Genomic DNA, 25,068 nt, shown 5'->3' with positions numbered 1-25,068 from the left:
ATCCATGAGCTGTTTTTTACATCATTTTTTTTTTTTTTGTAGCAAAGCTTCAAAATCCCGCGTGCGTTTTCTATTTCCCGCGTGGCTCACTGGCTGGGACCATCAGGAGTGCGGCGGGTGGCGGAGAAGCTGGATTTGCACCCGGATCTGCGGGGGGGAAAGGAGCCCACCGTGCCATAGTCTGGCAGGACGGCTCACTGGTGCAAACGCTGGGCGGGTCCAGGTCCAAGAAGGACAGCACGGGGAGGGGGCCCCGGGAGGTGTGGCCCATTCGTCCCTGACTGTATTCAACAGGTGTTTGCCTGACCACCTACTGTGCGCCGGTTCCCAGGCAGGTGAAGGACCCGGTGTCCCTGTGGTGTCCCTGGCCTCTGGGCACGCAGGGGTTAAAGCCAGCTGCTCCCACGTGAGAGCACCTTCCGACACAGCCACACGCCCAGCCAGCCCGCGCTGGTGGCCTCCCTCACACCGGCGTGCACGGCGTCTCGGGGCGGCTGCCGCCCCGCGCAGGACCCGGCCACCCCCTGCCAGCGAGACCGAGGAGAGGTCGGGCGCCCAGGTGGGGAGGCCAGAGCCACCGGCCTCGGGGGGCCGTCCCCACCCCGTGCCAGGCGGGCACCCGGCCCGGCTCCTGCTGCAGGCCCAGAGGCCCCCCGGGCTGCTGCACAGGTGAGTCCCTGCCCTGCCTGCCTTCCGCCCTGCAGACGCTGTCCCAGCCGGGTCCCCACGCCGGGTCCCCACGCCGGGGCCTGGGACCCCTCAATTGCCTGCCCCCGGCTCCCCAGGAAGCAGGAAACCGACACTCCTGCGTGGGCATCTGACATAGTTTCTAAGGGATTATCTGCCCGGCAGCCGCTGCCCCTGGCGGCCTGCCCAGGACGGCCTTGCCAGGGACTTTTAAAAGGGTCATTGTTGGCCCAGGTGCCTCGGGGGGTGGCGGGTGCCCAGGGGCTCAGGTTGGGCTCTGATCCCCCAAACTGAGGAGAGGGGACCCATGTCAGTCGGTGGTGGGGAGGGGGCTGGGGATACCTCCTGCAGCCTGGGACAGTGGCCGGGAGGTGACAGTAGGGCAGGCTGGGACCGCACGTCCCCAAGCACCCTGGAAGTTATAGAGAGGCACCAAGTTTTTAGACAACTGCACCCCCGCCCCGCCCCTCCTGATCTCACTGCTGGGACCGCCAGGAGTTTTGGGGGGGCGGGGATGGGAGCCTTGTTCCTTCCCTGGGGCAGGAGTGAAGGGCCAAGGGGACCCCAGATCTGGGGAGCGGAGGGGCGGGCGGCAGGAGTTCTTTTCTGGGTCATTTGCTCCCCAAGGGGAGGACAAAGGGAGCTTCCCGTGAGCCCAGTGTCCGATTGCACTTCAGGTCTTTGTCCAGGACCAAGAGGTGCCCCCCAGCGTCCCCCAGAGGCCGGGCATGCACAGGTGACAGGTGTTCGCATGGTGGGGCCAGAGCTGGCCGGCATTTGGGGTCATGCCTGGAGGGCGGGGCTGTGTGGCCCCGAGGAGCTCCGGGGGACTCACATCTCCACTGTCGGGTCCCACCCCTGCCCGGGGTTCTGTCTGGGCCTCCGTTTTCCGCCCCATCAAATGGGGACAGTGAGAGTCACCACGTCACAGTGCTGCCGGGAGCAGGAAATGATCAGGACTCTCGGTCATGTGGGGGAGAGAGTGACCCGTCCCACCCCACATCGAAACTCAGGGCGCAAGTCCAGTCCCGCTGGCCCTCCGCCTCCCTGTTTGAGAGATGACGAATGCCGGCTCAGAGAGGGGCCGCCACTTGCCTGGGGCTGCACAGCAGCCTAGAAGCGTCGGGCAGACAGAGTCCGAATGCAGAGCTGGGGGCAGGTCTGGCCCCCCCAAACGAGATCCTGAAAGAGTGCAGGCCTGCCTGGCTCGCGGGCCCCGAGTGCCGGGAAAGTGCGAGGCGGGACGGGTGCCTGCTCCTCCCCCCAGGCCTGGCCGGTCGCCAGGGCGCGGTGTTTGCTCAGGGCGGAGCCTGACACCCTTTGGAGTGGGTCGAGGTTAGGGGAATACACCGCTGGGGGAGGGGCCGCCGGGGAGTGGACTGGCAATTATTGAGCACTTACTGTGTGCCAGGGGCGTCGTTACCGGGCCTCCGCAATTCGGCCGGCAACCAGGCAGGCCAAGCTTCCCGCCCTTGCGGGGCCTACACTGTCGGGGGAGGAGCCGGAGAGAAACGCAATAAGTACGTACATTGCGTCGCAAATAGAGGCATGTTCTAATTATAAGTAGGAGGATTGCCGAGTGACCTTAGAGGAGGCGACTTTTGAGCAAAGACTTGAAGAACGTGAATAGTTGGCCCAGCTGATGTCGGGAGGAAGGGCGTTCCAAGGAGGACACAGCCCGTGCAAAGGCCCCGGGGCAGGATGCGCCTGGCGTGTTGGAGGCACAGTGAGGAGGCCCGTGTGGTTGCAGCAGAGTGAGGAGGGGGGGAGAGGGAGGACAGGAGGTGGGGATGAGAGTCGTGCAGGGCCTGCTGGGCTGCAGGGAGGACCTGGGCTTTGACCCCAGGAAGGTGGGAGCCATGGAGGGCTGTGGGCAGAGGAGGGATGGGCCTGACTTAGGTGCTCTAGGCGCCCTCTGGTGGCTCCTCCTGGGAGGACAGACCGTGGGGGGAGAGGGCGGTAGTTGGGACCGGCCAGGAGGGGACTGGGTGTTGCCGGGGCTGGAATGGGGGGCAGAGCTTCAAATGCTAAAAAAGCCTTTTGGTTTTATGATGGTTAAAGGATATTTTCCCCAAAACGTAAAATCATAACTCATGCCAACATAAAACAGACAGGTGTTTCACGAGTTTCCTGAACTCATTAACGATCATGGTAACCAGTAAGATTTTACAGTCTGCTCAAAGGAGAATTTTTTTTTTTTTGGACACAGAGTCTGGCTCTGTCACCCTGGCTAGAGTGCAGTGGCGTCATCACAGCTCACAGCAGCCTCAAACTCCTGGGCTCAAGAGATCCTCCTGCCTCAGCCTCCCGAGTACCTGGGACTACAGGCGCCACCACCACACCTAGTTAATTTTTTAAAACTTTTTTTTTTTTTTTTAGAGATGGGGTCTTGCTGTATTGTCCTGGCTGTTCTGAAACTCCTGGCCTCAAGCAACCCTCCCACCTTGGCTTCCTGGAGTGCTGGGATTACAGGCGTGAGCCACTGCACCCGGCCTGCTTAAACTTTTGAGCCTCCCCCAAAATACTGCTCAGTATCAGAACCAGAACCCCCATTTTACAGCTGAGGAAACTGAGGCAGGGGCTAAAATTTGTGCCTGGCACTGCTCTTTCCCCTGCTGCAGAGCTTCCTTCTAGAGCTGGGGTGTCCCCCAGTCTTGGGGGGGAGGAAACACCCTCTGCGGAGTCCTCTGAGCTGCATCCTACGGTCCAAGCTTCTAGAAGGTTCTATGCTCTCCTTCTTACCTCCCTTGCCCTCCTACACCAAAGCGCCCCCCATAAGGCTCCCCACGCCGCCACATTGCCAACCCTGGGACATTCTTGAGCCCTCAGGTGCTTTGCGGCAGAGCACGCACACCCAGAGTCTGTCCCTCCTCAAAGGCGGGGCTGCCCCGGGGACCCAGAGAGCGGGCGTGTCCTGTCTCTGCGGCCGCCGCACCTCTCCACACAAGCGCCCCAAAACCACCCAGGGGCCCCTGCAAGCCATCAGCCCCGTCTAGCCACCGGGGTGCCTCAGATAGCCCCACCCGAGGGACATCCTGCCAAAGCCGTGTCCAGTCCAGACCGTTAAGGTCACGGAATGAGGAAGGACAGACGCGGTCACAGCCCAAAGGAGCGTGAGCAGACGTGACAGCTAGGTGCCACTCGGGACCCCGGACAGGGCCCTGCGGCAGGAAAGGGCTCGAGGGGTCATAACGGAAGCCGCTTGTGGCTGGGGGAACCAGTCAGGCTGTAAGGGAATTCCCTTTGTATGTACTTTCTTGTAAATTTAAAATGAGTCCAAAATAAAATGCTTATTACAAAATAAAAGCCAGGCACGGTGGCTCACGCTGTAACCCCCAGCACTTTGGGAGACTGAGGCAGGAGGATCACTTGAAGCCAGGAGTTTGAGACCAGCCTGGACAACACAGCAAGACCCCATCTCTACAAAAATTTTTTTTAAAAAACTAGCCGGGCATGGTGGCGCATGCCTGTAGTCCCAGCTACTGGGGAGGCTGAAGCAGGAGGATGGCTTGAGCCCAGGAGTTGGAGGCTGCAGGGAGGTAGGCTGATGCCACTGCCCTCCAGCCTGGGTGACAGAGTGAGACCCTGTCTCTTGAAAATTATATATCTTGGTACCAAAGTTATTAAAACAAACAAAAAAATAGAATAACTGCTGCACAGCAGGAATAAGAAAAAAGAGTCAATAGACACCTTGCTGGTCCCTGGCGCGGCCTGGGCCTTCCCGCTGCCGTCTGCACTGGCTCCAGTGGCCTCCCAGGGACTTCTCTGTCCCCTGCTGCCCCAGCCCTCCCCCACCGTGTCGCAGCCCAGGAAGCTTCCTGCCTGCCTCCCTGAGGCCGACACCACCTGGGAGCGGATTCCCTTCACCTGCCACGTGGCCAGACAGCCTCCGCTTCCGAACTGCACGCTTGTCCCCTGCCTTGCCTCTGCCTAGCTGGCCCTGGCCCACCTGGGCCAACGCAGTCGCCTCTGTCTTAGTCCCCGGCTCCCGCCCCCCACCCCTGCAGTCTGTCCTCCCCGCAGCAGCCACCAGAGGGCGCCTGTGAGCACCCGAGTCAGGGCCTGTCCCTCCTGTGCCCACAGCCCTCCATGGCTCCCACCTCCCTCGGGGTCAAAGCCCAAGTCCTCCCTGCACCCCTCCAGGCCCTGCACGACCCGCCCCGTCCCCTGCCCGCCCTCCCTCTCCTCACTCCGTTCCAGCCACTTGGGCCTCCTCACTGCGCCTCCCACAGGCCAGGCACGTCCTGCCCCAGGGCCTTTGCACGGGCTGTGCCCCTGCCTGGAACCCCTTCCCCAGACCCCCGACAGCTCCTCCCGCACCGCCTGCAGCTCTAACTGTTCCCTGCCTGGATCCCTCTCAGCTAAGTCACACCTGTGGTGCCACCTCCTCAGGGAAGCCCTCCATGCGCCCCCGCCAGGGTAGAGTCTCCCTGCTGGAGACTTGGTACCAAAGGGGCCCTGGCTGGCCCATTTTAATTTACACTTGTGATTTTTCAATTATTGTCTGTCTCTGCCGAGGACCCGGACTTCCACTGTGTCTGTGTCATGAGCCCCCAGGTCCCAAGGCGGGGCACACAGAGGGTGCTAAATACATACTAAAGAGTGAGCCGAGCCCCGTGGGGCCGTAGGGCCCTTTCAGGGCATTCTTGGGTTCCGGTCAGACCTGTTGGGCCACAGATAGCATCTCGGCTTGGTCCTGCCCAGCGGAGCCACCTCAACCCGGAAGACCCCAGGCCCGGCATGCGCCCCCAGGGCTCCCTCGCTCCCTGGGGGCCGTGGCTCACTGGGGGACCTCAGCCCAGGCCCTGCTCTCTCTGGGCCTCAGTTTCCCCCCAAGCACCCAGAAGGGGGTCGAGCAGGGTCATCCCGGCGATACTTCCCGGACAGAGGGCCCCTGCCCCCTCCCTGCCCCGCCCCCCTGGCCAGGTGGCACTGCCCGCTCCGCTTGGGGTCCGCCCTGCAGTTGCAGGTGGAAAGTCAGTCAAATATTTGGCGCCTGGTGGAGGCCTGAAATGTTTGGGTTGAGCGAGTGACCGAGTGGACGGAAGAACAAATGCAGAATGCATCCGTGAGGCGACTGAAGAAAGGCAGAGCTGTCATTCCTTGTGGGGATCGGGAGGCGGGGGTGGTGGCCTCAGGCCTGAGGGGCAGCCAGGCCACGCCCTGCTCCGGAGCCCTGGGTTCGAACACAATGTTCGATGGCCAGTACTAGGGAGCCATTGAGTGTTCTTTCTTTCTTTTTTTTTTTTTGAGGCAGAGTCTCACTCTGTTGCCCGGGCTAGAGTGAATGCCGTGGCGTCAGCCTCGCTCACAGCAACCTCAAACTCCTGGGCTCAAGCGATCCTCCTGCCTCAGCCTCCCGAGTAGCTGGGACTACAGGCACGTGCCACCATGCCTGGCTGATTTTTTCAATTTTTAGTTGTTTGGCTACTTTCTATTTATAGCAGAAATGGGGGGCGGGGTCTCACTCTTGCTCAGGCTGGTCTCCAGCCCCTGACCCCGAGCAATCCTCCCGCCTCGGCCCCCCAGAGTGCTGGGGTACACATTGAGTGTTCCTGAGCAGGGCGCCAACATGAGAGCACAGCGGAGGGCGGCTGGAGGGAGACTGCGTGTCCTGGGACGGCTGCCCCCTCCCTCATACAGGGCTTGGGGGGGCCTCTCTGCTTTGCTCTCTTCACGAGTGGGGCAGGGTCATGCCACCAGCTCGGGGCACCTGCAGGCCACCTGTCCGGCTTTGCCAAACCCGATCAGCAATTCCTCCTGAGCAACGGCAGCCGCGAGCCCAGTCGTGTGCGGACCAGGTTTTTCCTGTGACTCATGAAAACAAACACGCACCTATTTTAAAAAAAAAAACAAAAAACAAAAAAAAAACTTCGACTTCGTTCCACCTACAATCCTTTTTTATTTGCGCCACCTGCTGGTGGCCGGACGTCACACCGGGAAAGGCTGAGCGGCCGGTAGGTATACAGTAGGCGTTCAGCAAGCCATAGCTCCGTTAAGGGCGTTTCTAGCTTGGGTCAGCGGGCGTCCTGGAGGGAGCTTGGGGCTGCAGGAGCCCCGGCCGTGCGGCCTCCACCGGGCCCGGGGCCAGCTCCGGACACGACTTCACCACCCATGGAATGTCTGCGCCGGACTCTCGGGTAAAAATAACCGCGCTAACCAGCCGGGGCTTAGGGCGGCATCTCCTGCACATTCGCTCGTTGAATCCCCTGAGGCTGGTACTGTTATTTTCCCCATTTACAGGTGGGGAAACTGAGGCACAGAGTGGGAAGAGGCTTGCATGAGGACACACAGCGAGGATGGGGCAGCAGGTCGCTTCTATGCTAGGCCCCTAGAATCCTCCCGCCCACCCTGTGGCGTAGGGGATATTATTTTCCCCAATTACAGAGGTGGAAATTGATGCACAGAGAAGGGAAGTAACTTGCCTGAGGTCACACAGCAAATAGGTGAGAGAGCTGGGATTAGATCCTGCTCCTGATGTTCCTAGCGGATCCCTAGAAGGGGCTTGGCAAAGGCTTATTGCCTTGTGGGGCCTTTGGAGGCCCCTGCGGGGTTAACTCCGGCCGCCAGGGGCCTCTAGACTAGTGTTTCAGGTAGAATCGCAGGGGAGGGGTTGAGAAAAGTCGTGTCTCATTCACTAAGCAAACTCTTAACCAATCTTCAAAACCCCAGCTGCAATGCCCCCCTCCTTTAAGAAGCCTTTCCTTACCTGCTACAGTTTCCTCTCTGCCTTCCCCTTAGCCACGACCTGGGACTCCTCTCCCTGCCCGGCCCTGCGCCTTCAACCTTGGGGTGGGGTGGGGCACAGCCAAGCTCAGGGCGTTTTTTTTTTTTAATGGTAAGGAATGTGTGGGCGGGGCCTTGTCCAGCCCCGCCCATCCAGGTGACTTTCTCCCTGCCCCACCCCCAGGTATAGGGTTTCCTAGCGCGATCCGGTCCTTGCTAGCTTGGGGATCTCGGAATCCCGGGCCCCCAGGGCGAGGCTGGGCAGGGTCAGAAGGACCTCCGACCTCTGCTCCCGCCCTGCCCCTTCCCAGCCCTCCCCAGCTGGGGACCCCGCCCCGTGCAGGTGTGCCGGAGGCCGGGGCACGGGCAAAGTGCGTGGCGGCCGCTGCGCATCTTCAGAAAGTCCATGCCCCTGGCCTGCCGGGGCCTCAGTTTCCCCTCCAGGAAATGGGGTGAACCTCCCAAAGATAAGTGGCTGAGAAGGACCCGCCCTATGCTCTGGAGGTCTCTGGCCCTCGACAAACCCCGCATCCAGGAGGTCTCCCCAAGAACCTCAAAACGCGCCCATTTCGCGGATGGAAAAATCTTCCAGGTCGCAGGCTCCGCTCCGAGCCTGGCGAAAGTCCCTGCCGGGTCTTCCCTGCGGCCGCGCCCAGCCGGTCTCCAGTCCCGGGCCCGGGCAGGTGCCCGGCTGGAAGGAACACCCGGCATGGATGACCGCCCCGGGCCTGGAGCCTGCGACGGGAGGAGGTGGCGGGAGGGGACGAAGGCGTCTCGGGGGCGGGTCTGGGCAGGGGCGGGGCCGGCCGGGACCTGGAGGAGGAAGAGGGGCAGGTGCAGCTGGGAGCGGTGGAGCTGGCGGGAGGAGGGCGACAGCCGGGCCCCCACCCCGCCGGGACCCTCCCCTGCGTCCCCCCCTAACCCGGGTGGGGGCCGATTGACTGTTTCCAGGCCCCCCGTGGGGCAGGGGCGCTGGAGAGCCCCGGGGTGGACCATGGCGGTGAGATTCCAGGCGAGTAGCCCGCCCAAGCGGCAGGGGGAGGGGACCGGGCTGGGGTCGGGCGAGGTGGGGTCTGGGAGTCGGACCCAGGACCTCAGGACACCCCATACCTAGTAACACATGGGGAAACTGAGGCCCAGGGGGATGCGGTGGCTGGCCCGAGGCTGCACAGCGAATTGCACCCGGGCACCCCACCCCACCCCCGGACCCACAAAAGCCCCCTCCCCTGCCCGGGGTCGGCCTCCCTTACCCTGCAACCTGGGTTCAAATCCGGATTTTTCTGCCAGCCACGGCTGTGTAACTTTGGGCCGGTGAGCGAGCCCCTGTCCTACCTCACCTGCAAAGTGGGCGATGGTCGCTTTAAAGAGTGGGGGGAGGATTACAGGAGATAGCCGTGTTTGCGGAGCCCGGTGTACACAGCAGGTGCCCAGCAGAGAGGTTCACGCCGGCCGCGGGGTGCGCAGCCGGTCCGCGCGCACGCTGCCGCTGGGAGGGTGGCAGTGCCTCTCGCGGGCTGGGCGGCTTTGGTAGGCGCGGAGGGCTGCGCAGCTGTTTCAACCATTTATTGTGCGCCGACTGTGTACAGAGCTGTTCCAGCGCACGCCCCGCAGAGGCGGCGGTTGGGACCGGCATCCCGGCCGGCCGGGCCGTCGCGGGGTCTCTGCAGGGCCCCACCGTCCGGCCTGGCGTCCCACCCCCGCGCCCACCGGCTCTTCACCGCCCACATCCCGGGTCTCGGGCACGGCCGGGAAGGGGGGGCCCGCGTGGGTGGTGGCTTGCCCCGGGCCACAGCGCCCCGAGCGCCGCCGGGCAGTTCTGGTTCCCGCCGCCAACTCCTCGCAGACGACCGGGAAAGGCTCTCAGAGTCCCCGGCCTCCCCTCTGCCTTTGTTCCGGGAGGCGGGGCTGGGAGAGGGGCCGGCCACCTGGGAGCCACGTGCCCCGCAGCTGTGTGCCCTGGCGGAGGCCTGTCCCCTCTGGGTCCCTCTGGGCACGTCCCCGTCGGTGGGGGGCGGGGCAAAGCCCCAGGCCCCGCCTCTCGGCGCTCACCTGGGCAGTGGGGGGCTGGGCGACTGGGACCTCAGGACGCCCCTGGCTGAGTTTCTCCTGAAGTGCTTTTTTTTTTTTTTGGTAGAGATGAGGGTCTCACTATGTTGCCTAGGCTGGTCTCGAATTCCTGGCCTCAAGCAATCCTCCCACCTCGGCCTCCCAGAGTGCTGGGATTACAGGCTCAGGAGAGCCGCCGCACCCCACCCCCAGTGCCTTTTATTTTCAGCATTCGCACAATCCTCAAACTCTTCCCCACCGTGGCTGGTCCTGTGGGGACAGGGTGGGGAGCGGGGTTCTTGCTGGCCCCTAGCACTGCCCATTGGGAGGGTGTGGGGTGGGGCAGACACAGCAGGGTTCTGATGTCCCAGGGCCCCCGTAATCACAGTCAGGCCAGAGGGAGGGATGTAAGATGTGTGTACGAGGGGCAGGAGTTAAAGACTCATTTTGTGGAGGAAGAGACAGTGCCACTAGGGCTGTGTAGGCTGAATAGGAGTTTGCCAGAGCGCCTGAAAAGGAGTCCCAGGAGGTGCTGATTGGCCAATCAGCTGGGCCTTAAGTGCTCAGAAAGACACCTTGTGCCTTCGCAGCCTCAGAGGAAAGACCAGATAAAGATGGTTTTAAAAACTAATAAACAGGCCGGGCGCAGTGGCTCACGCCTGTAATCCTAGCTGTCTAGGAGGCCGAGGCGGGAGGATTGCTCAAGGTCAGGAGTTCGAAACCAGCCTGAGCAAGAGTGAGACTCCGTCTCTACTAAAAATAGAAAGAAATTAATTGGCCAACTAAAAATATATATAAAAAAATTAGCCGGGCATGGTGGCGCATGCCTATAGTCCCAGCTACTCGGGAGGCTGAGGCAGGAGGATTGCTTGAGCCCAGGAGTTTGAGGTTGCTGTGAGCTAGGCTGACGCCACGGCACTCACTCTAGCCTGGGCAACAGAGTGAGACTGTCTCAAAAAAAAAAAACTAATAAAGAAATCGGGGAAGAATGATATGGTCCCAGAGAAGATTGGTCATCTGGGTAGCCCGCGAGGGCCTCCTGAGGAGGTGGCATTTGAGCCAAGACCCAGTGGCAGGGCCCAGCCTTGCGGAAGTCCCTGGAAGGGTGTTGGGGACCCAGGGGACAGCAGGGCTCAGGTCTGGAGGTGCCCCGGTGAGGTGGGCTGGGGGGTTAAGCCTAATCCCGAGGTGGCCGGCGGGAGCGCTGGAGGGTTTTAGACAGAGCTCCGGTATCCATGGAGACGAACCCACACGAGCTAGGACATGCCCGGGCCACCTGCTCGCTCCCCTTCCCCGGGGCCCTGGTTCCCTAAGGGCTGTTTCTTAAAATAAAACCGGGACATCAGAATTCCGGGGGCCCTTGCAGTGACACGGAGTATAACATCAAAGCAAGAAAAAAAAAAAAAAGGCCATTTCGAAAAATTAGTTCAGAAGAAAAAAATAAACAAGCAGGCGGCCGCTGTGCCCTGGCGGTTAAGAGAGAGGGCGAGCTGCTGTGTGACCCTGGGCCAGTGACTGAACCTCTCTGGGCCTCCCTTTCCTCCCCTGCAAAGTAGGAGTAGCAGGGGTGCCACTTGCTGAGGCCACCGTGAGGGTTAGACGGGTGGGGTGGGTACTCGCTGGCAGCAGCGGGCAGCTGGCAAGGACGAGCGTGACTTATACATGTGACGCAAAGGAGAAACGCCATTGTTTTCCCGCAAAAACAACTGCTGCCGTTTCCGGAAGCTCCTACTGCTTCTTCGTGCGTGGACCTCACGCCCTCCTCCTGCACCCTATCCCCGGAAGACGGGGCAAGGGTGCCCATTTTACCGATGGGGAGACCGAGGCTGGGAGAGGCGCCGCCACCGGGCGCCAGGGGCAGACAGCGGGTTTGAGTGTGGGAGGAAGTGGAGGGCCTCTGTCCCTGGTGGCCGCAGGGCCCCGCCCTCCCCTGTTTGTGCCTGTCCACCCCTTCCCATTCCTGGAGAGCAAGGAAGGGCGGCTGGGTCTGGGGGAAGAGGAGTCACTGCTGCAGCCCCCACCTGGGCCAGGCGGGGAGGGGAGGGTGGGGGCATGGCCAGGTGACCTTGCCCTTGAGCCTCCTGGAGGCTGGCATTGTCCTGTCCACCGTGAGCGAGAAAATAACAGTGCAACAGAATCCCCGCCTCCCCCAGCCCCACCCTCCCTCAGCTCTGCTACCTCGCCGGGTGACTTCACCGCCCCGTGCCTCAGTTTCCTCATCTGTAACAGGGGCATAACAGAATGCCCCTTCCGCGAGTGCGTTAAACGAGATAGAATATGTAACGCAGCTGGCACGAAGGAAGAGCTTCATTCATTCATTCATTCATTCATTCATTCAGCAGACCCGTGGGGAATCTCCGCTGAGACCCAGGCGCTGTTGTAGGCAGGGAACCGGGGACGGGGCTGTGACCCAGGGCGGACAGACATCTCTGCCCTCTGGGGCTGATACTCTAGACATGGGCAGTGCGCAGATAAAGTGAAAACCTAGCAGGCCAGGCATGGTGGCGGCGCCTGTAGTCACAGCTATTCTGGAGGCTGAGGCGGGAGGATGGCTTGAGCCCAGGAGTTGGAGGCTGCAGTGAGCTGTGACGACGCCACGGCACTGCAGCCCGGTGGACAAAGCGAGACCCCGTCTCTTTATAGGAAAAGCAAACCTAGGAAATATCACAGGGTGGCAAGTTGTGAAGGAGACCACAGCAGCGACATGTGGCTCAGGGGGTCTGTTGTGGGGGGAGGGGTTAGAGTTCTAAACACGGTGGTCAGGATGACCTCACCAAGGAGGTGACATTTGAGCAAAAGAAGGTGAGGGATTTGGGGAAAAGTGCTCCAGGCAGAGGCCACAGCCCGTGCAAAGGCCCTGGGGCAGGACCGCGCCTTGTGTTGGAGGAGCAGTGAGGAGGCGACCAGGTGACCTTGGGGGGCAGCCCCTTGTGGCTGGGGCAGAGGGAGCTCGCTGGGCCTGGCAGGCCTGGCTAGCTCCTCCCGAGGAAACTGAGCTGGACCTTCCGCAGGGAAAGGGACCAAGAACTTGCCTTTTCTCTGCTCCCGCTACCGTTCGGGTCACTTAAATCTGGACCTCTCTCCCAGGGCACTGCACGTGTTCAGAGCGGATCACCCTGGGGAGGGGCTGCCCTGGGGGCTGCAGGTGCTGAGCAGTGTCCCTGCCCCCAGCCGCCCAATGCAGGGAGCTCCCCCACCCCATCGTAACAACCACCAATGCCCCCAGACCCTGCCCAGTGTCCCCTGGGGGGCAGACACGCCCTGTTTGAGAACCGCTGGCTTAGACCCATTTTGCAGATGAAAAACTGAGGTCCCGAGAAAAGCAGCAACGTGCCCACAGGCCCCAACCAGGGGTGTGTCAGGGTTGGGGCCTCCCGAATGCTCTCCTGACCGTCCCCTGTCCCCTGGACCAGGTGGCAGACATGGAGGAGCTGACCATCTGGGAGCAGCACACGGCCACGGTCAGCAAGGTGAGGCCCCCACCCTGCCTGGGCGCTGAGGGCGTGGCGGCCTGGCCCAGCTCCAAAGAGGGGAAAGAAGAGCCCTTCCGCCTCTCCTCCCCCCGCAGGACCCCCGCCGGGGCTTCGGGATTGCCATCTCTGGAGGCCGGGACAGGCCCAGTGGCTCTGTGGTCGTGTCGGACGTGGTGGCCGGGGGCCCGGCTGACGGCCGGCTGCGGTAGGTGTTGCGGCGGCGGGGGGCGGGGGGGGGGGGCCTGCGTGGGCAAGGCTAGGAGGCTGCAGCGTGCCGGGCACCTTCCGGCACTGTCAACACAGGGCTGGAGCTGGCTGCAGGGCTGTCACCAACTTGGCCTTTGCCCTAAGGCACTTCCTTGTCCTTCCTGGCAATTCTTGGGGTCAGAGTGGCCCCAGGGCCCTCCTGGAACATGAAATACTGGAAACTTTTTTTTTTTTTTTGCAGGAGGAGACCCAGCATTCTGGGCCCTTGGCGGGACAGGGAGGCTCCTGGGAATTATGTGGGAAAATGGCTCTGGGCCCTGAGTGGCTGATGGGCGGTACGGCTTCGCCCAGCCCAGCCGTGGAGACCAGGCTCAGAGCCAGAGAGGGAGGGAGAGAGAATATGAAACACAGGCTGCAGGGGGGGACAGAAAACAGAAGGGGGTGACTTGGGATAACTGCCTTCGTGAACCTGGGGACACAGATGAATTAGAACCAGGGGCCGGGCGCGGTGGCTCAGGCTTGTCATCCTAGCACTCTGGGAGACTGGGGGGGGGGGGGATCGTTTGAGCTCAGGAGTTTGAGATCAGCCTGAGGAAGAGCGAGACCCCGTCTCTACTAAAAAATAGAAAGAAATTAGCTGGACAACTAAAAATATATATATACGTACAAAAAATATGAGCCGGGCATGGTGGCGCATGCCTGTAGTCCCAGCTACTCGGGAGGCTGAGGCAGGAGGATCGCTGGAGCCCCGGAGTCTGAGGTTGCTGTGAGCGAGGCTGACGCCACGGCACTCACTCTAGCCCGGGCAACAGAGTGAGACTCTGTCTCAGAAAAAAAAAAGACTTAGAACCGGGCGTTGTAGACCCAGAGGTGCCAGGGCCCCTCCCCACCCACCGCCCTGGGGGCCTGGTTCGAGGCCTGTGAGGCCGTGTCTCTGAGACCCGCCGTCCCGCCCCGCAGGACAGGGGACCAAATCGTCATGGTGAACGGGGTCTCCATGGAGAACGTCACCTCCTCCTTTGCCATTCAGATACTCAAGACCTGCACGAGGATGGCCAACATCGTGAGTGGGCGGGCTGCGGGCGGGAGGGCTGCCCGGGCCGCCGGCCTCCCTGTCCCCGGCCTCCAGCCGACCCCCTGTCCGCCCCGCACAGACGGTGAAGCGGCCCCGGAAGGTGCAGCTGCCCAGCGCCAGGGCCAGCCCCGCCGGCCGCCGGGGCTCGGGCGAGGAGGACGCGGACCAGGGCCGGGGCTACGAGGGCGGCTCGTCCAGCGGCTCCGGCCAGTCCTGGGGCGGGCGCTCGCGCAGGCCGAGGGCTGGCCGCCGGGGCCGGGCCGGCAGCCGCGGGCGCAGGAGCCCGGGCGGGGGCTCCGAGGCCGACGGGCTGGCCCTGGTGTCCGGCTTCAAGCGGCTGCCGCGGCAGGACGTGCTGATGAAGCCGGTGAGGTCGGTGCTGGTGCGGAGGAGGGACAGCGAAGGTGAGCGCCCCGGCCCACGCTCGCTCGCCGCAGGAGGGCGCCCCCAGGCTCCAGTCCCTGCAGTCCTGCCTCAGTTTCCCCGCTCCCTCCTACAGACTTCGGGGTCAAGCTGGGCAGTCAGATCTTCATCAAGCACATCACGGACTCGGGCCTCGCCGCCCAGCACCGCGGGCTGCAGGAAGGGGACCTCATCCTTCAGGTGCGCCCGGGCCTCTCCCCAGCCGGTGGGGGCAGGCGGGGCCACCGAGTCACACGGCCAGGTCGGCAGAGCCAGGCCCCAACCACTCGCCTCTGGGCTGCGGCTTGTTTCTGAAAGGTTGAAGAGGGCGGGGCACAAACCCCCCTCTCTCCCCAGCTGAGGCTAATCCGCTGCAAAATGTCTGTTTCTAGTACCCCCTTGGAGAGTGTCCTTTTGCTGTACCCTCGAGCTGGCGTCAGAACCATGCGGCCAGCTGGCTGCCATGCTGAGTTTCGGACCCACCCCGGGTGGTTGGATGCTAACAGCCCAGACAGCCCCAGATCTTTCTAGATTTCGCCCCTGAAAATCTGTTTCTAGCCATTCCTCCTGTCTGATTTCCAAACTCCTTTCAGTTGATTGGTTCATGTCTCTGCAAAGTTGTCTGTTTCTAGTGACCCCGAGGAATCGTCTGTTTCTAGCATATTGGGGCAGACACTAGACCAGTAACTTGGTAGGGGCACTGGAAACTCACATTCCCCGGGGGTCCTGAAAACAGACATTCCCAAAAGAAAATGTTAGAAATGGATTCCTGGGGCTTGCAGAGGTGACCCTAAGTTCTTTCTGGGAATTGTGTGTTTCTAATCCACCTTCAGATGTCTGTTTCTAGGCCCCCCTCGAGAGCATGTTGTTAGCATCTGTAAGTAGCCACTCCCTCTCGCCGGATTAGAATTGTCTATAATGTCACCCTCAGATCTGTTCCTAGTGTCCCCGAGAAATTTCCACTTCTTGGGAAAAAGAAGAGTCAACATGTTTCTAATTGTCTCCCCTCATAACCCCTACCCGTCTTAGAAAATTGTCTGTTTCTAGAAATCTGTGGACAGTCAGTTCTTGGTGTGGTCTCCACTCACCTCAGGAATTGGTTCTGGCACTTTCCCTAAGAAGTGTCTGTTTTTAGTTACCCCCAGGGAATGTGTGTTTCTAGTCTCCCCCCACCCAAGCTATCTGTGTCTAGTGCCCTTGCCTGTCGTGAACTCTCTCCCTCTCGGCCATCGGTCCCTTTCAGATCAACGGGGTGTCCAGCGAGAACCTGTCCCTGAGCGACACGCGGCGGCTGATCGAGCAGTCGGAGGGGAAGCTGAGCCTGCTGGTGCTGAGGGACCGAGGGCAGTTCCTGGTGAACATCCCGCCGGCCGTCAGCGACAGCGACAGCTCCCTGCTGGAGGGTGAGGTTGGGGAGCCAGGCCCCGCCTGGGCTGGAACCGAGCCCGGGGACAAGGTGGGCGACCCAGGCCGCACCGAGTAGGGCCAGTAAGCCTGGCGGCCACGGGACAGAGAAGGATAGGAACTTGCCCAAGGCCACACAGCAGGCCAGGGCGGGAACCTCCCTTCTAACCACGCCTTGGACTGTGGCCTCGATGGGCCCTTCTGTGAAATGGGTCCAGCCTGGAAGCGGTGCTGGCGGCTGATGAGATGCGCTCTCCCCCGCAGACATCTCGGACCTCGGCTCGGAGCTGTCGCAGGCCCCGCCGTCCCACGTCCCCCCGCCACCCCCGCACGGGCAGAGGAGCCCAGAGGCCAGCGGGACCGACTCCACCGGGTATGTGCCCGTCAGCCAGGCCTGTCAGGTGTGGGGGGGGACATGGGGCGTCTCTTTTAATACTAGGGGTAGCCTTGAGGGTACAGTCCTGTATTTCTAGCACATTCCTCAAAACTCCCGCAGCTGGCCGGGCACGGCGGCTTATGCCTGTGATCCCAGCACTCTGGGAAGCCGAGGTGGGAGGATCGCTTGAGGCCAGGAGTTTGAGACCAGCCTGAGCAAGAGTGAGACCCTGTCTGTACTAAAAATAGAAAAGTTAGGCCGGGCATGGTGGCGCACGCCTGTAGTCCCAGCTACTCGGGAGGCTGAGGCAGGAGGATTGCTTGAGCCCAGGAGTTGGAGGCTGCAGTGAGCTGTGATGATGCCACGGCACTCCAGCCTGGGCAACAGAGTGACCCTGTCACCCTGGTTGGAGTCAGGCCTGAGTGCAGCAGACTTGACTCAGCCACCCCACGGCTCAGGGGTTGAAATCCCAGGGCAGGCAAATTAAAAAAAATCATCCCTCAACTCCCACCCTCTGCCTCACTCTGAATCTGTTCCCCACCAGAGAGAGCCCCCGGCCTCGGCGGGAAAGGTCACTGGATTCTAGAACGGTCTCGGAACCAGGTGAGTGCAGGGCAGGTGGGCGGTGACTCTGAGCACCTCTCACCCAGTTTTTCTGATCCCTGCTGGCAACATTGTTCCAGGTAGAGTGGGGGGAGGTTGGCATGAGCCTCAGAGGTCAGCCTTGGTTTCCCGAGAAGGAACAGAGGTGGGTGACTGTGCTCCGAGTGGCATTTTAGGACCCCCTAAGGGGGCTTGGGGGCTGGGCCAAGGCAGTGAGCTGGGGGAAAGCCTGGCGTGCTCGTTTCAGACTCGCCCAGGGACCGCGACATCCGCCGGGTGCCCAGCGGCCAGAGCCTGGAGGACCGTGGGTACGTCCCCGGAAGGAAGCCCCACACCCCAGGGCTGCCACCGCCATCAGCATAACCCTGCCTTCCCGCCCCAGGGTGTCGAATGGGGAAACTGAGGCCGGGTGGGGCGGCGCCGCCCTGTCCCCGACTCTGGCCCGACCCTGGCTGCCCCCGCAGGTACAGCCCGGACACGCGGGTGGTCCGTTTCCCGAAGGGCGCCAGCGTGGGGCTGCGCCTGGCCGGTGGCAACGACGTGGGCATCTTCGTGTCGGGCGTGCAGCCGGGCAGCGCGGCCGCCGGGGCGCGGGTCCAGGAGGGCGACCAGATCCTGCAGGTGCGCCGTCCCCGCAGGCCCCGCCTGGGGGCGTCCGACGCTCGCGTGCCCCCCGACTGCCCGTGTCCTGACCTCTCCGGCTGGGTGGGGACCATGTCATCCATCGGGAGGGGACCGTGACCTCGCGGTGCCCACGTCCCCACGGTCACTGTCTCCCCGTCTGTGCCGCGGCCTCGCCCAGGCCCTGCCCTCCCGCCCGCGCCGTGCTGTCCGTCCCCAGGGCCCACGGCCCCTCACTCTGTCCCCGTTCCTGTCCCCTCTGAGTCCCACCCCGGCCTGTCCCTGCCGCTCCTCGGCCACCGGTCCCGTCCCAACCCTCCCCGGCCGGGCTGTCTCCACCTTGCAGTCCCAGTCCCACTTTTGCGGTGGAGTCACCACCCGCCACATGCCGTGTTGTCCCCGCCGTGGCTGGGTGAAGATGTGTCCCCACGCTGCCCAAAGGCCATGACTTGAAAAACAAAGTCCCCGCCAGAGTCTGCCTGTGGGAGTCCAACCTTGACACCCACGTCCAGGCCCTGAGAGTGACGTGTGTGACGCTGCCCCTGCTGCGCCCCTGCGGCTGCGCCCCAACTCCTCCCAGCGGATCACAAAGCCCCCAGCCCGGTGCGGTGCGCCCGTCCCCACGTCTCCGCAGTGACGTCCCCGAGACCCGCCGGGGACGTCGGCCGTCTGTGTCACGGCGTCACGCGGCCGCAGGGTGACCCCGTCCGCCAGCCCCCGCAGCTGCCAGCCCGTGGCGGCTCCGCAGGAGGGGCTCTGGGACCTCCAGCCCCCAGGCCCCGCGTCCCACCGCGTCTCTCGGCAGGTGAACGGCACGCCCTTCCAGAACCTGACGCGGGAGGAGGCCGCGCAGTTCCTGCTGGCGCTGCCGCCCGGCGAGGACGTGGAGCTGGTGACCCAGCGCAAGCAGGACAGTAAGTGCGTGCACCAGCGTGCGCGGCGCAGCCCCAGCACGGGCTGTGTGGCCCGGTGGTCAGCGCGGCCGGGCGGGCGGGCGCGGCTGTGCACCCGCCACCCCGCCCCCAGGCCGGGACAGCTCCCCGCGTCCCCCAGGGTGGCGCCCCGCGGCCAGGCCCTCCTCCGGGGACGGCTGGGACCCAGGCGGCTCACGCGGCCTCCCCGCCCCCCAGTCTTCCAGAAGATGGTGCAGTCGCGCGTGGGCGACTCCTTCTACATCCGCACGCACTTCGAGCTGGAGCCCAGCCCCCCGTCCGGCCTGGGCTTCACCCGCGGCGACGTCTTCCACGTGCTGGACACGCTGTACCCGGGCTCCGGGCAGGGCGGAGCGCGAGGCGGGCACTGGCTGGCCGTGCGCATGGGTCGCGACCTCCGGGAGCAGGAGCGGGGCGTCATTCCCAACCAGAGCAGGTGAGGACCGCTCCCCACCCCCAGCCTCAGTTTCCCCGTTGGAAATGGGCACGGGGGCGCCGCTTAGCGGCATTGCTGGGTCCCTCCCGAGAGGCCCACAGGGTATTGGCTTGTGCCGGTGCTGCGACAGGCGACCACACACTTGGTGTCTGTTTTTTTTTTTGAGACAGAGTCTCACTTTGTTGCCCAGGCTAGAGTGAGTGCCGTGGCGTCAGCCTAGCTCACAGCAACCTCAAACTCCTGGGCTCAAGCGATCCTCCTGCCTCAGCCTCCCGAGTAGCTGGGACTACAGGCATGCGCCACCATGCCGGGCTGATTTTTTCTATATATTTTTAGTTATCCAATTAATTTATTTCTATTTTTAGAAACAGGGTCTCACTCCTGCTCAGGCTGGTTTTGAACTCCTGACCTTGAGCGATCTGCCCACCTTGGCCTCCCACTAAGTGTCTTTAAAAGACACAGACTTACCCTCTGACTGGAGGACAGTCCTAGAATCAGGGCGTGGCAGGGCCACTCCCTCCTGGGGCTCCAGGGCAGAACCGTCTCCCATCGTCTGTCCAGCGGCCGCCCTCGTCCCTCCGCCCAGGCCCTTCCTCCCCCCAGCGCCAGCAGCAAGCACCTTCCAGTCTCTCTGCCCCCCTCCCGCCCCTCGTGGGGGGAGCCTGAGCTGACACTGGGCCCTCGGTCATCCAGGGTGACCTCCCGTCCCAGCAGCCTTAACCCGGTCCACCTGCAGAGCCCCTTCGGCCAGTGGGGGACACACCCAGGTCCCAGGGATTAGGACGGGGACGTCTTCGGGGCTGTCACTCTGCCGGCCCCGGGGCTCAGCTATCCCCTCTCTCCAGGGCGGAGCAGCTGGCCAGCCTCGAGGCCGCCCAGCGGGCCGTGGGGGCCGTGCCCGGCTCCTCGGCGGGCTCCAGCGCTCGGGCCGAGTTCTGGCGGCTGCGAGGGCTTCGCCGGGGCGCCAAGAGGACCACCCAGAGGAGCCGCGAGGACCTGTCGGCCCTGACCCGGCAGGGGCACTACCCGCCCTACGAGCGAGTGGTGCTTCGAGAAGGTGTGGCGTGGGGGGCGGGGGGCGCGGGAGGTCCTGGCGCCCACGGTCACCAACCTGCAGCCACTGCAAGGAACGGGCCTCGCCGCCCTCCTTCCACCAAAACACCCACTCTGGGCTGTTTTAGGGGGAGCAGAGAGACCGGAAGGGGGTCCATTCCTTAAAAGTCAATTCCTACTTCCAACAGAAGTATAATACAAGGCATGTGTATAATCCTAAAATAAGCCGGGCTCGGTGGCTCACGCCTGCATCCCCGGCACTCTGGGAGACTGAGGCTGGAGGATCGCTTGAGCTCAGGAGTTCAAGACCAGCCTGGGCAACATAGCAAGACCCCATCTCTACTAAAAATAGAAAAAATTAGCCAGGCATGGTGGTGGTGGCACCTGTAGTCTAAGCTCCTCAGGAGGCTGAGGCAGGAGGAGCGCTTGAGCCCAGGATTCGAGGCTGCAGTGAGCTGTGACCATGTCACTGCAGAACTTTGCTCCTCCCATCTTGTTTTCCTGCCTTGCTGTGTGGCCCAGAACGGTGGAGGTGCCCCCACATCCACCTTTCAGCCAGGGGAGAAAGAGATTGAAGACGGATAAACCACACTTTCGCATGTCAATTCTGGTTGCATCCCATTGGCCAGAAGTCAGTCACATGGCCACCCCTAGTTGCAAGGCAGCCTGGGAGTTGTAGTCTTTGGCCAGGCAGCCATGCACCCGCCTACATAGGCTATTCTGGCAGTCTTTGCTGCACGTGGGATTCTGATTCTTGCCATTGTTTCTCTGACCCTCAGCCAGCTTCAAGCGCCCAGTGGTGATCCTTGGACCCGTGGCAGACATCGCTATGCAGAAGCTGACTGCTGAAATGCCCGACCAATTCGAAATTGCAGGTGAGAAACCAGGTCCCCTGGCAACCTTGTTGGTCAATCATTTCACTTACGCTCTTTGAGGGGGAAGGAGTTAGAACAATGATGGCAGATATGAGGCAGATGGGCCACCAGCTCCCTTTCCAATGCACAGGCTAGACATGCTCAATCTTGGCACTGTTTGTCTGGGTAGAACCTCAGAATCCTTCTTAACACAGATTGCCAAGTACCCATTGCCAATTGAGACAGGGTGTCACCCATTTCTTCGAGTGTTCAAGAGGTGTTTATTGAACTATACCAATGAACAGGACAGGCAAGGTCCCGAGAGGAGACCAAAAATGAACAATTAGAGCCAGGTGCAGTGGCTCGCACCTATGATTGCAATGACTTGGGAGGCTAAGGCTGGAGGATCGCTTGAGGCCAGGAGTTCGAGGCCAGCCTGGGCAACATAGCAAGGCCCCATTGCTACAAAAAAAAAAAAAACAGAAAAATTAGCTGGGCATGATGGAAGGCACCTTTAGTCCCAGCTACTCAAGAGGCCAAGACAGGAGGATCATTGGAGTCCAGGAGTTCGATACTAGCCTGGGCAATGTAGCAAGGCCCCATCTCAAAAAAAAAAAAAAAAAAAAAGAACAACTACAAAAACAATTAGAATAGGAGTTGACAATCTAATCTACAGCTCTGAGGCCAAATCTGGTCCACCTTCTGTGTTTTGGGCCCAGAAGCTAACAATGGTACTTAAATATTTTAGATGGTTGAAAAAGTTAAAAAATATTTTAGATGGTTGAAAAAGTAAAAAAACAAAACAAAACAAAACCCAGAAGATCCCAAGTGCTGGCGAGGACGTGGAGCAATTGGAGCGCTCGTGCTCTGCTGAGCGCAGTGTCTGCATGTGGCCGATGGGCACTGCTGCCGCTGTTAGAATTCCTCTCAAGGGCGGTGGGGAGCTATGGTTGGTTCTTGAGCAGGGGAAGGGCAGGTCGCCATGAATTTGAGGGGCGAGTGGGCCGCCCCCCTGATGCTGATGTTGCCTGTCCCCTCCACAGAGAGCATGTTGAGGATAGACAGCCCCTCGAAGATCATCAAACTGGACACCGTGCGGGTGATCGCAGAGAAAGTAAGCAGGCCCATTGCACGGATGGGGAAACTGAGGCTGGGGCATCCCACTGCATGTTCTGACCTGTTCTCACTCCACGCCCACAAGCGTGGTCTCCCACGGGGCCCCTTTAGAGGCGTGGTTAGGTGGGAGGCCCCGGGGAGACAAAGCCACACAACAGCAAGCCCTGGGCAGAGGCAGACTCCAGCTGGCGCTTTGGAATCCACGGCGCCGCGGCTGGGATGTGCCAGCCCCGCCCGTAGCGTGCTGGCCTGCGGGTGTGACAGGACGGGGTCCACTCTGACCCCGGACTCTTTGTCCTCCGTCTTTCTCCCTCTGGCCTTCCCGTCTACGGGTGTTTCCGTCTCCACGGTCTCTTTCTCCTTCTGTCCTGCGCCACCCCCCCTCCCGCACCCCGGCCAGGACAAGCACGCGCTCCTGGACGTGACCCCGTCAGCGATCGAGCGCCTCAACTACGTGCAGTACTACCCCATCGTGGTGTTCTGCGCCCCCGAGAGCCGGGCGGCCCTCAAGGCGCTGCGCCAGTGGCTGGCGCCCGGCTCCCGCCGCAGCACGCGCCGCCTCTACGCGCAGGCCCAGAAACTGCGGAAGCACAGCGGCCACCTCTTCACAGGTACGGGCGGGGGTGCTGAGGGGGCGGGGCCGGGTGCCGGGGGGCGGGGCCTGGTGCCGAGGGGCGGGCGGGTGCCGGGTGCCGGGGGGCGGGGCCGATGGGTGGGCGGGGCCGAGTGCCGAGGGGTGGGCGGGGCCGGCTGCCGAGTGGGCGGGGCTGGTGCCGAGGGGTGGGCGGGGCCGGGGGCCGATGGTGGGCGGGGCTGGGGCCGAGGGGTGGGGGGGCCGGGTGGCGGTGGGCGGGGCTGGGGCCGAGGGTGGGCGGGGCCGAGGGTGGGCGGGGCCGGGTGGCGGGTGGGCGGGGCCTGGGCCTCCGAGCCACACCCGCGCCCCCGCAGCCACAGTCCCCCTGCGAGGCACCAGCGACGCCTGGTACCAGGAGCTCAAGGCCGCCATCCGCGAGCAGCAGACCCGGCCCATCTGGACGGCCGAAGACCAGGTGCCGGCGCGGGGCGGGGACGCGGGGACGCGGGGACCAGACGCCGCCCGGGCTCGGGCCTCTGTCTGGAGTGGGGGCTTGGTCTCGGGTCAGCGTCGTGGCCAGGGCCAAGAGCGGACCTGCGGTCGGGGTCTCAGCCTGGTACTTGCGGGGCTGTGATGGGGGAACTCGATTTTGGGAATGGTGTCGCCTCTTGCAAAGGCCGGGCTGCAGCTTAGACGTGGCGGCGGGGCTTTGGAGCAAGATCAGCGTCTGAACTTGTGCCGGGGTCAAGGGTCAGGGCCGGAGGGCGGGGTCTATTGGAGGTGGGGGTTGGGGTCTGGTCTGGGGGGCCGCGGCGGGGGGGTGGGGTCTCACCGCAGCTCCGCGCCCCCCGCAGCTGGACGCCTCCTCGGACGACGACCTGGACCTCCCCCTCCGCGGCCTGGCCGACAGCGCCGCCGACCTCAGCTGCGGCAGCCGGGTCAACAGCGAGAACGAGGAGACGGACGGCGAGGGCGGCGTCTACACGGACGGCGAGGGCTACACGGACGGCGTCTGCACGGACGGCGAGGGCGGGCCCTGCACGGACGTGGACGAGCCGCCCGGCCCAGCCCTGGCCCGGTCCTCGGAGCCGGTGCAGGCGGACGAGCCCCAGAGCCCGAGGGATCATGGGACAGTCTCGGCTCGGGGCACCCAGGTGTGCGGGGCAGGTGGGGGCAGGTGGGGGCGGGGCGGCACCTGCAAGCGTCTGGGGGGGCAGAGACACACGCTTTATCCTGGGCCTCAGTGTCCTCAGCCAGGGCAGGGGACGGATGGCACAGACGTGACGTCACAGGGTGGCCGTGAAAACAGCGTGTGGCCCCGTGTGGCCGCCGGGCGCGGTCGGTCGGCGTGTTAACGGTGACAGGCGTAGATTCGGCTTAGCCTGCGCGGGGCTGTCTGCGCCCGCCTGTGAGTGCAAAGGCGGCGGGCCTTCCTCCGGCCGCCCCGCCCCGAGCCTGGGTGTCAGCGCCCCACCTGCCCAGCGGTCCTCGGCAGCCCGCCCCGCCAGCCACCACTCCTGGCTCTCCACGCACGTGAACCTGTGACCACAGCCCTCCGAGGAGCGCAGGCAACGCAATTCTGCCCTGCGCCAGGGGCCGGGATACCTCGGCTAAGGCCTTTTCCTATCCCAGCCTCAGATTTCTCTCTTAGAAGTGGGGATGGCCCGCAGAGCTGCTGGGCAGCCCGAGCGTCTGGGCAGAGGCCGCAGCGAGCGCAGGGAGGGGGATGGGGTGGTCGCTGATCTCTGCTTAGACGCTTTGGGGGTAATTATGAACCTCCTCTCTCTCAAGGTGGGCGCCCGCCACCCCCAGGGTCAGTGGCGACAGAGCAGCATGCGGTAAGAGCCCTATACTCCAGGTTGGGGGCCCTCAGCCCTTTCCTTGGGACTCAGACTTTGGGGCTGAAGAGATCTGGAACCAAGCTATGCCTCCAAGGTGCTCCTAGCTAGTGGGCACGACAGAGCCTAACAGAGCCACTTTACGCTGTGTCGTTAGGGACAGGGAGTAGGAATCATCTCCCTGGGAGAGCTGGGAAGGCTTCTTGAAAGAAGGGACATTGCAGCTGGGGCTTTGAAGGGTGCATAGGAGTTTGTTAACAAGGCCCTACCCATGAATGGCCAGATTTGCTCATCTCTGCCCACACTTGCTGTGCCTCTGTTTAACGGTGGGCAAATTCACATCCGCCCCATCACAGCACCCATCCTATTTCCTGACCCCCAGGACCTATGAGCGAGAAGCCCTGAAGAAAAAGTTTACACGAGCCCGAGAAGTGGAGTCCTCCGACGAAGATGGCTACGACTGGGGCCCGGCCACTGACCTGTGACCCCCGCCCCAGGCCGCCCGCTGGCCCGCCCTCCCCCGTCCTCCCTGGAGCCGGGACTTGGCTGCCCGTACAGAACCCACAACCTGCCTCCCTCCACCTGGTCGTTAATAAATAAGAGTATTTTCGCATCTCAGGCTTCTAGCGGCTTCCAGGCAGGGAC

At 62.8% G+C, this 25,068-nt stretch overlaps 1 protein-coding gene across 1 annotated transcript; it reads left to right on the top strand.

Moving 5' to 3' along the window:
• Positions 1 to 461: 461 nt before the first annotated feature.
• TJP3 (tight junction protein 3) lies at positions 462 to 25,036 on the top strand. Its single transcript, XM_075997981.1, has 21 exons — positions 462 to 669; positions 12,873 to 12,929; positions 13,028 to 13,137; positions 14,100 to 14,202; positions 14,294 to 14,618; positions 14,714 to 14,817; positions 15,860 to 16,019; positions 16,285 to 16,393; positions 16,941 to 16,999; positions 17,247 to 17,307; positions 17,464 to 17,620; positions 18,426 to 18,534; positions 18,751 to 18,988; positions 19,834 to 20,045; positions 20,821 to 20,916; positions 21,939 to 22,009; positions 22,412 to 22,622; positions 22,960 to 23,060; positions 23,440 to 23,739; positions 24,377 to 24,423; positions 24,806 to 25,036. Exons 2-21 carry the CDS (start codon positions 12,882 to 12,884, stop codon positions 24,906 to 24,908), a joined length of 2,724 nt encoding a protein of 907 aa, XP_075854096.1. The 5' UTR covers positions 462 to 669; positions 12,873 to 12,881; the 3' UTR covers positions 24,909 to 25,036.
• The last annotated feature ends 32 nt before the right edge of the window (positions 25,037 to 25,068 follow it).

Source organism: Microcebus murinus, chromosome 27 (assembly GCF_040939455.1).
Source record: "Microcebus murinus isolate Inina chromosome 27, M.murinus_Inina_mat1.0, whole genome shotgun sequence".
In the NCBI taxonomy this organism is placed as follows: domain Eukaryota; kingdom Metazoa; phylum Chordata; class Mammalia; order Primates; family Cheirogaleidae; genus Microcebus; species Microcebus murinus.
Note: the sequence above shows the minus strand (reverse complement) of the source record. Positions and strands in the feature narration are given on the sequence as shown.